The sequence below is a fragment of the Dermochelys coriacea genome, chromosome 15 (assembly GCF_009764565.3).
Source record: "Dermochelys coriacea isolate rDerCor1 chromosome 15, rDerCor1.pri.v4, whole genome shotgun sequence".
Taxonomy (NCBI): Eukaryota; Metazoa; Chordata; order Testudines; family Dermochelyidae; genus Dermochelys; species Dermochelys coriacea.
The window spans coordinates 25,646,470-25,660,363 of NC_050082.1; the positions used below are offsets into that span (position 1 = coordinate 25,646,470).

A 13,894-nucleotide genomic window follows, 5' to 3' on the forward strand; every position below is an offset into this window, starting at 1 on the left:
GGCCGAGCCGGGCGAGGGGGGGGCCCAGGCGGCCGCCGCCGCTACCACAGCCCGAGGCTTCAGGAGCCTCCACCAGCTCGCCAGGGCGCCATCCCCATCTCCCGGGCAACCAGCTTCCCCCAAAACAGCCAATCGTAGGAGCCGCTCTCAGTCACGTGAGCTCGCCCACGGCCAACCACAGCCAGAGAGCGAAGCGGCGGCGGGGTGCAGGGCGCCGCAGGTCCGGCGGGAAACCTGAGCCCGGCCCTGGCGAGAGACTCAATGCGGGGGCGAGAGTACGGAGGGAGCGGCGCTGAGGGGGAGACACAGAGAGCGGGGGAGGAGGGGGCTGTCAGTGAGATCGGGGGGCCCGGGAGAGAGATTGGGGCGGGGCACTGGAAGGGGGGGGAACACGAGTGGGGACCTGATAGAGGGAGACACTCGGGGGCGCGCTGGGCGGATGGGAGGGACCTTGCAGGAGGGGGGCCCTTGGGGGAGCCCTGAGTGGAGAGGGGAATAGCTGGGTGAGGGGAGTGTCGGGCAGAGGGGGGCACTCTGGGAGGGGAGACACTTGGGAGGAGTCGGGAGTCTGCTGGGGGGTCTGGGCAGGTGGAGGGATTGGGGACCTTTTCTCCACATACATCGTTCTCTTTTTTTGTGTCTCCTAAGAACCAGACTGCCTGGTCGAGGGAGCTTCTTTGTGATAAAAAAACCAATGAAATATATATATATATATATATATATATATATATATATATATGGGGGGGGGAGTTATACCACTTCAAGGCTGCCTTCCAGTGGTGTAGAGGCAATGTACCACTTTTCCTCATTATGGCTAGTGTACCAGGATAAAGGACTGAGGAAAAGCTGGGCTTCCTCTGTGCCTTGCCTCTTCTTGGTTGTAGTTCTGGATCTTTGGGGCTCTGCCTATCCAAAGTGTGTTAGGACAACTGCCCTGGAACAGAGCTAGTTGTTCACAAGCATCCTGATCTCCACTGTAGATCAGCTGCACAACAGGATCTGGCTCAACAGTATGTGGACAATTGAGTATTTTAGCCTACACAGTAGAATCTCAATTTTTATTATCATCAGTTGTATGAACTGTTATATGCCATTAGTTATATGAACCATTTTTCCCAAAGGAAAAAGAAAATCACATAACAAAGGTGATGTCAATGACACATAAGTCCACATTCCTTCACGTTCTCTTGCCTTCAGTGCACTAGAAATAGCTTTGCAGTGGTTTGAAGGACAAGAATGTAGTACACCATACTGTAACATATACACCGTGCCTACTATAATTCTGAGATGTTAAATTTTATGAACTTTTTGATTGTATGTACTCGATTAATTCATAAAATAGGGGTTCTACTGTATTGAAGTTTTGCATTGTTTGGTACAACTTGAGAATTTTTTTGTTTTAACCTTGTTAAATATGAAACTATCGTATTTCTGAAGATGAAGAAAAAAAGGTAAAATATAAACTAGGGTTGTGCATTAATCACAGTTAATTCACACAATCAAAAAAATTAACTGCGATTAAAAAAATTAATCATGATTAATCGCACTGTTAAACAATAGAATACCAATTGAAAGTTATTTAATATTTTTGGATCTTTTTCTACATTTTCAAATATATTGATTTCTATTACAACACAGGTTTCAGAGTAGCAGCCGTGTTAGTCTGTATTCGCAAAAAGAAAAGGAGTACTTGTGGCACCTTAGAGACTAACAAATTTATTAGAGCATAAGCTTTCGTGAGCTACAGCTCTGAGCTGTAGCTCACGAAAGCTTATGCTCTAATAAATTTGTTAGTCTCTAAGGTGCCACAAGTACTCCTTTTCTTATTACAACACAGAATCCAAAGTATTTTTTTATTAAAAATATTTGCACTGTAAAAATAATAAACAAAAGAAATAGTATTTTTCAGTTCACCTCGTACAACTACTGTAGTGCAATCTCTATCGTGAAAGTGTAATTTACAAATATAGATTTTTTTTGTTTTATTTTTGAATGCAGTTATTTTTTTGTACATAATTCGACATTTGTAAGTTCAACTTTCATGATAAAGAGATTGCACTACAGTACTTAGATGAATTCAAAATACTATTTCTTTTGTTTTTACAGTGCAAATATTTGTAATAAAAATAAAATGTAAACTGAGCACTGTACACTTTATTCTGTTTTGCAATTGAAATCAATATATTTGGAAATGGAGAAAACTTCCAAAAATATTTAAATAAATGATATTCTATTATTGTTTAACAGTGCGATATATTGCAATTAATTTTTTTTAATCGCTTAACAGCTCTAATATAAACCCCAAGAGTATTTAAAATGTAACACAGTAATTCTGCACTTGACCCCCAATGTGGTATATATAGTACATTCTCTTTCAAATAGTTTAATACTTTCTGAATATGTCATTATGAATTAATGATGACATCATTATGACATTTGGAACAGGGTGAGTAGATCTGTGATCTTGCATATGCCACTGCACATACTCTGCATACTAAATATAGAGTTTTATCATTACTAAAGCTTATAATATATTATTATACAATGGTTCACCAACAGCCAAATATTTACAGTGATTCTTCTGCTCCCTCAACAGATGGGAAGGCAGTAGTGTTATAGAATTTATGCATTACCTGCTGTCTCTGTCAGCATCGTACTATCTAATTCTTGGAAAATTACAAACTATAACTCTGCTTGTTTTGCCATTGTAGGTAACATGTTAGGGAAAACAGATGATTGCTTTGATAGCTTTAAAGCTATCATGAATAACTCATCAAAGAATTTTCAAGGAAAATTTCATATGTGACTAAATCTGAAAACCTGGATAAACAAATTGGATATTGTTCCAAAGAGAACTAGGATTACTAACTATGCATAAACAAAGAAAGCAGTCTTTCTTGGCACTAGATGTGTATTGACATTTATGAGAGGATCAGTGGAGTCTCAGTACCCAATCGATAAAGAAAATGAGAGTTAATTGAGCTGCTTGAAGAGTTTGATCTGTGTTCTGACTAGCATTTCTGAATATTCCAGACACAAACTAGGACTCCAGTCTTCAAAGGCACATGAAATGAACCTAGCCTCTCCGTTGCAAGGAAATTAGTATGTTAACTAATGGTATGATGATATATATTTATTTGGAATGCATGCATAGAATCTGTAAAGATTTCTTAAAATGTGCTAGTTACTATATGATTGTATAATTATGATTCTGTGTAATGTTTCCAAAGAGAAGACACTATTGACAGATCTCTTTACAGATCTGTTCTGTGCTTCATTTCTTTCAGGAATGTGTATTGATGAAAAGTTGTGGATTAAACCTTTCAAAAAACTTAAGTAATGGGTTTATGGGCTAAATTTAATGTTCTTACTCTTAGCGCCCTCTTCCCTAGTTGTTTTACCTGTCCTGGAGGTAAAGCTGGTAGTTTAATCCTCTGCCTCTGGATATAGCAGTAAATTGTCACTGAAAATAGTCTTGTCAGAACTGAGCCTTGTGATATTTTTGACAGCCAAACAAACTGAAAACATATCATGGCTTTTGCTATAAGGATGTTCAAATTCTGTAATTAATTTTTATGCATTTACAACAGATGTTTGATCTAATGCATGAATGTTTTTGGATGGACTGAACAGAGACTGTTAAACAGCAGGATTGGAATTGTCAGAGGAACCTAAAGAGAGTTAGGAACCCATTGGAATTTAATGGGATTCGTGTATTTGATGTTAGGCACCTTTAGCCTAATTTTTAAAGATCAGCATGTTAACAGAATGCATAGGTTCTGCATTTGGCCATCAGATTGGCACTTAAGCACATAAAGTGGTATTTATGTATTGAAACATCAGTCACAGAATTTGGACTGTAGGGGTACAACAAATATTTTGAAGGTCTTTTGAAGATGTTCACATTTGAACATTAGTTACAGGAAAGAACAATTATCAACTGTATGAGAAGACTGAAAACAAAATGTAACAGTTTCTTAGATCAGTGGTTCTCAAACTGTGGGTCGCGACCCTGTTTTAATAGGGTTGCCAGAGCTGGTGTTAGACTTGCTGGGGCCGAAGTAGAAGCCTGAGCCCTACCACCCAAGGCTGAAGCAGAAGCCCAAGGGCTTCAGCCCTACGTGGCGGGGCTCAGGTTACAGGCCCCCCCACCTGGGGCTGAAGTCCTTGGGCTTCGTCTTTGGGGCCTCTCGCGGTGGGCTTTGGTTTTTGGCCTCCTCACCTGGGGTGGTGGGGCTCAGGTGGGCTCAGGCTTTGGTCCCCCTCCTGGGGTCATGTAGTAATTTTTGTTGTCAGAAGGGGTCGCAGTGCAATGAAGTTTGAGAACCCCTGTCTTGGATGAACTGATGTGGGTAAAATTCCATGTAAGAAAGTGTCGGGATTTTCAACATTAAAGAGCTGATCATCTCAACAAATCACTTTTTAGAAATAATGTAGCAACTATAAATGGCCTTGTACCAAATAAGCAATTAGATTGGAGAAAGTCTGTCATCTCCTGTCTTATGAAGTGAGCTGTAGCTCACGAAAGCTTATGCTCAAATAAATTTGTTAGTCTCTAAGTTTCCACAAGTACTCCTTTTCTTTTTGTGAATACAGACTAACACGGCTGCTACTCTAAAACCTGACTTATTTTATGTTCTCATAATAATATGACCAGTGCACTTAATTTAGCAGATGTTCTAGCAGATTCGACCTATCATTTGTGACACCTAAAATACCCTGCATGAACATTTGAAAGGATATAAAGAAGGTTTAGATTCTTTTATTCGTTCTGGCCATTCAGCTTTGGAAGAGCTATTGTACTTTGGGGAAGGTACTTCTCAAGTCAAAGAGGGATACGAGATTCAAGTGAGTGGCATATTTCCTTAGTGATGGTATAATATATATTTAATGTTTCCTTTTAGCATGAATTTACTTCAGCACTGTTGACTGGATTCTAATCTAATGCCAGTTTTACATCAGTGTAATTCTGTTGATGTAAATGGAGTTACTCCTGATTTACATAATTGTAAAAGAGAGCAGAACCAGTATTTTATTTAGTCTGTCTTGTGTTCAGCAAATTATCTCATGTTTTATATGGAGCTCAGAGATTTTACTGATGGGTGCTTATAGTGGGTCAGATTTTGGATTTACACGGATGCAAACCAATATAAAAGAATCTCCACTCTCTACAATGGACTCTCTTTAGATTTATGGCAGTGTAACTGTGGTAAGAATGTGGGCCATAAACTGAAAAATAACTTGTTAAGAAATTGCACAGGTATAAGGAGGGCACATAAGAAAAACTGATCATAGCCCTTATTTTAAATATATACATTAATTGTCTAAAATGCTGCAGCATCTCTACTGTAAGATTTCTGAACTATATCGGTTTTGCATCAGTATGTCTCTGTTAACTCCAGTTGAGTTATTCCTGAATTAAGCTGTAGAGTTTTTGAGAATTACCGTAGAATACTCAAACAATTTGTATAAGGCAACGTAGTGTTTCATAGTTGGTCATCATTAGAAAATTAACAAGAGTTGACTAACATTGATGAAGTTAGAGGTTTATCTAAATATAATGGTCAGTTGAACTGTGGATATAAAAGCTAAAACTTTGAAAGGATTGGTTGAAAATTAAATACATTGCCTTGGCTAGAAAGTATGGGAACAGTGAGGGGGTGTCCCAGGCAGGGGTCAGGATGTAACTAGGAGATGGGTGACACAAACCAAGATGGGGGAAAAAGGAAACTACATAGATCTGGTCAAAGTTTGCATAGGCTGCGAAACATTTGGATGCTTATCCAAATCAAATCTCCCAATTATATTGATGACATTTCAGCATGTTTTGCGCAGAGCTCTCAAAATTCACTATTAGTTAAATGTAGATCTAGGGCAGATTTCCTCATTTTCTCTTCTCCTTCCTTTCCTATTATCCCATATTTAAAAGATTTTAAATTGTTTGTTTTTTTTGCTTTTGTGTTTACTATTACTGACCAGCTGGTGTTTTAGTCTGCTAAGTCAGCCCTTTCTGAAGCTGCCCCTTTCTCTCAGTGATTGTTTGGATATACTGCTTTTGCTGGCATTGGCTCAGGAAATCAGAGACTCAATGAAACAGAGGTAGTGTCATCAACCGAAAGAAGAGAATTTTGGGGAAAAAATGGTAAGTTCCAAACTTCCACCCATATATGGAGTCAGAAAATCAACTCTAATGATAAACCAGATAGGCATTAATTTCCACTCTGTGTTCTAGAAAAATCAAATGGAGGGACATTAAGTGCAATTGTGGATGAGGATTGTACTTGTAGATCTTAGCGTCCAATTGCCAGTATTAAATATTAGCAGAATCTAAAAATTTATCAAAGATGAAACTGCTAGCTTTAAATAGGAAAAAGTTTTGGGACACCCTGGGAAATGCCTAAGAATTATTTATATGCTCATTAAAGGAATCACCTTTTGTTTACTAGAATAAACTGTAAGAATTTAGTCAGCTGGTATATAATGAAGTTTCAGTTAATAAGACATTTCTAAGGTTCCTGGCGCATACCTTAAAAGAAGTAAAAGGCAGCGAAAATGTAGGTCTTGCGGTCATCTTTGCCAGCATAAACTGTTAAATGAAATAAAAGGAAATACTGTATTATGATTACTTAGGAGTCATTAGGATTTATAAAGCAATTACCAAGACCCTATGAACTATCATTAATGCTAAATGGTTCTTGTTATCCAACTACGTGTCCTAGATCCTCGTTATTTTGTCTGTTCCACGTACGTCTAATAATTTTCAGAAAGATGTGCACTGTACAAATTTAATTCACCTTTGAACATTGAAGTAACACCAGTGTGTCTATTTTTTTTATCAGGTCTCTTGGAAGAGGTTTTAAGCCAACCTTTTCTTGTCATTTATAGATCATGATACTTTTTTCAAGAGTGGACGTTAACCGCAGTGTCCTGGCGAAATTCCAATTTCATTAATTACATTTTGCTAATAATAATAATAATAAATATTCCTTGTTCAGTTAAATTGGATATCAGAAGAGTTTTAAGCTGGGTACTCAAAAACTGAGGCACGCAAAATCATTGGCCACTTTTGAAAATTTGGTTTTTAGCCTGTGGGCCAAATTTAGTTCTGGGCTTTCATGGACTTCAGTGGAGGTGCAGCCACATCCATTTACAGTGGTGCTGAATCTCCCCTCTGGAAAATGGATGTGTTTTACAAATAGGAATAAATCAGGGCACAACCCTGTTCCCACTGAAATAATTGGTAAAACACAGCAGCTTCAATGGGAGCAGTCTTGGGCCCCTAAAGCTCACAAGGATGGTGGGAGTTTTAATGAATGTTGTAAAATGCCATATCGTTGTGTGGTATCATTATTTATTTATGATTAAAAGAAATACAGGTCTGAGCTGTTTCATGTAATGTCCTTTACTTAACATACTCGCATGTTCCCTCAAATCTTTAACTTTTGAAGCTGAAGAACTATCACAAAGTCTCTGTTCTTTGAAATTGTTTCTTTTCAAGTCATTTTTGCAGAGAGTATCTTCAGTGCTGAGTGTTGGTAGAAAAAAATGTATTTCTTGATAGTTTTCATTCTTTTATTTGGTTTCCTATGCTTGGCATCCTAAGCACCTTAATATAATTTTAAAAGGATTTTGAATGAACAAAAATAGCAGCAGTGAGCCGCATCTTCCAGGCTAGGGAGCATGATACAGTAATCTTGTTATCTCTTACAGTGCAGGAGAGCAGGAAATAGAAACCCTCAGTGGAAATGCTCTCTAGAGGGAGTAACTCCAATAAGAACATAAAAGTTAAAAATAAGATCTGGGTCTGAAGAGCAATTCTGCATTTGATATACAGTTGATAAAATAATTAAATGAGCAAAGGTCTCTTAACTTGAATAATTATCCATTTGCTTTTCAATTTATAAAGGGGATTGATTCATGAGTTATGTTAATTAAGAGTTTTAATTATCTTTACTTTCACAAAAAGTACGTCATACCAAACATGCACAGACCTTCGCTTCACTATTTGTTACAGCCAGAGCTCCAAATATCAGCAAGATCTAGTCCCAGTTTTTAAGGGCTGCCTCTTAATTTTCTCAGCTATAACATATGCCGTCCTGGTACATCTGCTGAGATCCTATAATGCAAAGAGAGCAACATACAAATAATTTCTTCAAATAGATCTTGGATATCATGTAGATATTTTCAGGATTCGAGGACAGGCAACCTCTCCTGAAGCAGCAGTGCTGTTCTACAATGAATAACTAGGGTACTAAAGCTTGACGCATTATGCACTCTTGTCTAGATGATCAGAATATCGTATCAAAGAGAATGCCTCTCTCATGTTTCTTTCTCTCCCTCTAACTGACCTAAGTTATATCTAATGTGTCCATTAATGTGATATTTAGGTAGTATCTGTTACATGGCAATTGAAATCGATTTAGACTCTAGTATATATTTGTGTCAGTGCTGGGGATGGAATATTCCCAATAAAAGGCCCTTGACTGTGGAACTAAGGTCCAGATCCTCAAATCCTAACATCAATGGGAGTTAGATGTCTAAATATCTTTGAGGATCTGGGCCTAACTCCCTTCCTCAGTCAGACAGAGCCAAAGTTTGCTCTCTCTACTTATGTCTCCATCACCGTAGAATCTGAGCACTTCACAAACATTAATGGATGTGTTGACCAGACTTTCAGGGCATTCTGCAAGACCTGTTTTCCCAAGTTTGTTTTCAGGGAGTAGGTTGAGCAGGATAAGCCTTGTCTAAGTTTGGATAGACACTTTTTATAAATAAGCAAATACTTGAGCCGCTGACAGCACCCTCAAACTGAAAAAGACAAAGGTTTCCTTGAAATGCTGCAGGTTCTTCCAAATTGAAACGTCTTCAGTTTTGCACATAATTTACGGATGTAAATGTTAAGGGACAGGAAATAAAGCCAGAAATAGAATGAACGAGTAAGATGTATAGAGAGTATTCAGTCATTTACCATTTCCTCTTTTAATAGTGGAGCCATTTCAAAATGTAAATTCTCATCTTTTTTCCAGACTCTGTTCCAGACACTTGAGCTTATTACAGAAACACTGCAATGAGGTTGTGAATCTGGTCTTCATTTTCCAGCCCAAATTACCCTGAGAGCATAAATTACATGTTTTTACTAATTTTATTTTTCTTCAGAAAAAGTGTTCAGTAGGAAATTAAGTAGGAAAGCATCTTGCCAATAAAATTACACAAGTGAATAGCAGTGATTAAATGAGTGATGAAAATAGCTTAACCAAGAAGAGCTTTCAGCTACAAGCAATGCTTATATGCCATTGGAGCCGGGAGCACCAAAATTTACTAACACAGTCTGCAAGGAGAAGGGTGGGGGTTTTTTACTGTTATTTATCCATTCTCCTGCAATATTATGAGTGCAACCACAATAATATTGGCCTAATGCATGAGAACTGATCTGTTTTCGTTATCTTATCTGTATTTTAAAAAAAAAAAGCCTTCAATCGGCATAAATTGTAAAAAGTTGAATTAGTATTTTAAAATTCTTTTGTTATTTTTAATAATTTAAGATGATTTTAGGAACGGGGTGACTTTTTAAAACAATGGATGAATTTTATGTCTAAGGTGATTGGCTTCACCTTCTAGGCACCACATAATTTTGTCCCCTTTGCTGTTTTACTCTCATTTCCTTCCTACTGTTCTTCTTGCTTCCTGTATTTCTCCCAGTACTCTTTCTCCCTCTCCTACTTTTTCATGCTTTCCCACCTTTCTCTCCTTGGGCTTTTCTATACACAAAAAATGTACTTTTCTTTACAGTCCTACTAGTATAGGTGCAGTTATTTTGTTAAAGATGGCCTTAAGAGGAATAAGCTATATCTATATAAACAACCTTCATAGCGATAAAACTGTGCCCATGGTAAGGGTTATACCAATTTAACTATTTTAGTAAAAAAGACCACACATCTAATCAAAATAGTTTAAATTGGTACATAAGCTGGGTGTAGATCGGCCCTAGGTCACGTTTACACTATAGCGCACACCTATGATGCTGCAACTGTGCCTCTGTAGTACCACAGTGTAGATGCTTCCTAAATTGACGGAAAGGGTTTTTCCATTGATGTAGTTAATCTACCTCTCCAGGAGGCAGTAAAATAATTATGTTGACCTACCTGTGTCTACAGCAACGGCTAGGTTGACTTAATTATGGTGCTCAGGGTACAAAATTTTTCACAGCCCTGAGCAATGTAGCTAGGATGATGTAATTTTTAAGTGTAGCCCAGGCCTTACTAGTTTAGAGAAGGCCTTAGTGAGCATTAAGAGAGGACTTTTCAATTGTGTTAAACCAACTCAATTGAGATTATAAAATTAAAAACCACACCCATTATGACTGAGCCAGAGAGGTTAAGTAACTTGCTCAAGGTCACAGAGCAAGCACATATCATAGTTGGCATTTCAACTCAGGAATTTCTGACTCCTAATCCAATGCTTAATTTGCTGGATTATGTATCAGTGATTTAAAAACCTGCTCAAAAGTTAATTTAAGAATACCTGGTTTGAAGCATAAAGTTCTGAACACCAAGGGTATGTCTACACTGCAATGTAAGCCCAGGGTTTGAACTCAGGCTCAAGCCTTCCATCTTCACATAAATTGTGCTAACCAAGGGCTTGGACCCAGGGTCTCAAGATCTCATGAGGGTGGAGGGTCCAAACCTGAGTCAAGCTAGGACTCAGGGTTCAAGCCCTATTGCTTTGCAGTGTAGATGCAGCCCCACCAAAACAATCCCACGGACTGACTTTCTTTGTCCTCTGGACAGTCAAGTTTGGTGGACAGGCAAGTGTTCCCACATTGCACCAGGAACAAAGGGTTAAAGCAGCCAGATTTTGGGAGTGCACTAGGAAGTCTGGGATATGGATGGTTGGATTTGGGCCTGCATAATGAGGAGCCCCAGGTTGGGACCCAGGGTTCAACAATTCCTAACCTGGGGTTATAAATGAGCCTAGATGCTCATGCCCCCGGTTAACAAACCCAGGATCTGGTAACTCAAGTTCTACTAACCCTGGGCTTACCTTGCAGTGTAAACATATCCCCAGAGCAAGGTCATGTGCATGGGAAGTAGTAACTGAACTGCAGTTCCCAGCTAAAGACCCACAAAAATTTCAGTTCAAGGTTCAAGTATCAGAGGGGTAGCCATGTTAGTCTTTAAGGTGCCACCAGACTCATCATTGTTTTTGTGGATACAGACTAACAGATTTATTTGGGCATAAGCTTTTGTGGGTAAAAAACCCACTTCTTCAGATGTGTCATCAAGGTTCAGTAAATTTGGAAACCAAAAATTAAGTGATTCCCTTCAGTAATCTGTTCTCAGGATTGCTGTCTGGAATTGTGCAAAACCTCTGAGGATTAAGAGGTTGTCACATGTCATTGTTACTTCCTATATCCTGGCAGAGGTAAATAAAACATTTAAATCTTTTAATGCTGCCTTGGCAAAGCCAGAGGGCCCAGTAAGGGCAAGTCTCTTATTAATAGAACCTTGGCATACATCACTTTAACTGTATAATGGCTCCCAGGTGGAGCTCAAGTCTCCTGCATAAAAATAATCTATACAAATGCAATTTAGGTATTTTACTACATGAGAAGTAATACCAAATGGTGTATTACAATTCTAATCTGTTCATCAAAATCACTTCACATTAAGGTTAGAATGGCAATTAAATAGTTGTCACAATGGCCTCGAGTTTTCTGAGTCACTTTAGGCTCAAATACACAACATTCAACATTTGGAGATTTTTGCATTAAGTCCACACCTAAAGCTCCCTTGCTAAGGGCAGAATTCCAGGAGCTCTGGTGTTTGCTAGGAAGAATATGTGGGTCAGATTCTGATCTCAGTCCAGTGTAAATCAAGAGTAGTTCCCATTACTTCAGGGGTGTAACTGAGATCAGGATTAGGTTCAGCATTTTAGCATAATACTATTTATTAATTTGAAATATTAATGAATAACCTCATCTTTTATGGATCAGTTTTCTCTGATTATATTTTGCCTGAGTTTGGTGGAAGGACAAAAAATGACACCAATATTAATTAAAATGGGCTTAAGCAATTTCTTAAGTGAGAAAGTGATTGTTAGTTGTCAGATGGAAAAAAATAGAAGAAAAGACTGCTGGGTTTTACTCCTGGCTCTGTCACAGGCTTGCTACTTAGCCGTAGGTGGGTCAGTTAATTTATCTGCCTCAGTTTACCCACTGAAATAATATATATACCTAGCTCCCAGGGCTAAAGTACATAAGCATTGGATGTATCCCAGATAAGTGTCCTATACTGAAAAGTAATTTTTCACACCACATCAATATACTGTCCCTGCTGATTTGGTCTATGTGTGTAGAGAGGGGCAAAACTTTTTAATAGGATTTTAAAATGTTGCACAACAATTAAAAGGTATTCCCAAGCCATTGAACAAGGAGCTCCTAATTCCTTTCTCTGGGGCGTGGACTGTGTTTTTCAGGGAACAGTTACCACTCTTCTGATTCTCAGAAATTCCTGCACCATAGATCTTCAAGGATTAGTGCTATTGTGCACTCATCAAAAGTAGTCATGGTTAGTAAAGTAAAAGTCACAACTAGGAACATTCAATTAGAGTTCTTTATTTCTTTCCAGATACTATCACTGATCTCTGAAGCTGCTGACCTCACAGCCTCTTTGCTCATTCTGATGGTATAACCTTCTGTGTGCAGTGACCCTATGGTTCCTGGAGCAGTGCAGATTAAACAGTTATCATGAATAACTGGAGTCAATAAAAGCAGTTTCAAATAACCTTTCAGACAGGCAGATGGGGAGAGGACAGCAGAGAGCAAAAAATTAATTCACAGCAAAAGCAAATAGTCACGCCTGACAAGAATTCAGCACACCAGAAGAATAAATTAAACATCTCAGAATAAAGGGAGTATGGAAAAGCACCATCAAACAGCAATGCACATGCCATTATTTGTTCCTGCATTACACCCATTAGGCTTTTTAAACAAAATTTTGCTTTCGGAGTGTGTTAACCAGCTGTGCAAGATACTTACAGCAAAATTTGACATTATGCAAAACTTGATTGTTTTATTTACAACATATAAAAAGCCCTGGGTATGTTCACTGAAAGCTTGCTGAGGAGCATGAACCTTTCCAGTGAGCCCTGGCCCAGTTTAGAGTGAAAATGTTCATCTGTTTTTGGTTTTGCATCAATATGATATGAGAGCTGTGGTCTTGATGCCAAAGCAGGTGAGACTGTAATTCTGATGGGAGTTTCACATTGAGATTTTGGGTTAATTCCTGAGTGAGATCTGAATGTTCAAGGTCCTGTCTGCTCTGTACAAACGTTAAAGATCCCATAACACTTTATAGCAGAGTAGGGATTTGCCTGGGTATTCCTGGCCAAAATTTCACTTCCTGTCACTGTTGGTTATCCCTTTATGGCTGGAATTTCCTTCCTTACCTTGTGCGTGTCATGTTCTCCTTTAAAACTCTTGAGAACTCACTTTTTGGTTCAGGGAAAAATTGCTATTAAAAACTGAAAGACTGGGCTCCATGCGTCCAGATTCAACAGATGATTTTATGTATTCAAAGCACAAGGTAGGAAAGATTAATTAACAGAGGGAATCTAGGAGTTAGTTGAAACTGGATGCCAAATAGTAAAACTTCTTTTCTGCTACTTAAAGATTATGACCAGAGAGTTTGGTGGAACAGTGAAATGCCTTGGCCTTTTGCCCTTAAGAGTTTTGATCTCTAATTCTGTTTTGGTAACAAAAATACCTTAACATTATCTCTGGACTAGAACTGTCGGTGAGTGGTGGTTATAAATCAGAACTGAGGTGCTTGTCGGAGCCATGTGAGGAAATTCTGATAGGCCTTGCCTGCACTCTGCCTTCAGGGTAGGACATACA

General features: G+C 38.5%; 1 protein-coding gene across 2 annotated transcripts in view; it reads left to right on the forward strand.

Moving 5' to 3' along the window:
• Positions 1-10: 10 nt before the first annotated feature.
• The window catches only part of RNF34 (ring finger protein 34), a 30,304-nt gene continuing 16,420 nt past the window's right edge, over positions 11-13,894 (forward strand). Inside the window, exons 1-3 of one of the 2 annotated variants that reach the window (XM_043498408.1) lie at positions 11-155; positions 5,980-6,142; positions 12,627-13,232. In XM_043498408.1, the coding sequence (XP_043354343.1) occupies positions 13,203-13,232 (30 nt within the window). In that variant the 5' untranslated portion in view covers positions 11-155; positions 5,980-6,142; positions 12,627-13,202. The remainder of the gene's footprint in view (positions 156-5,979; positions 6,143-12,626; positions 13,233-13,894) is intronic. The other variant, XM_043498410.1, reaches the window with a different exon arrangement.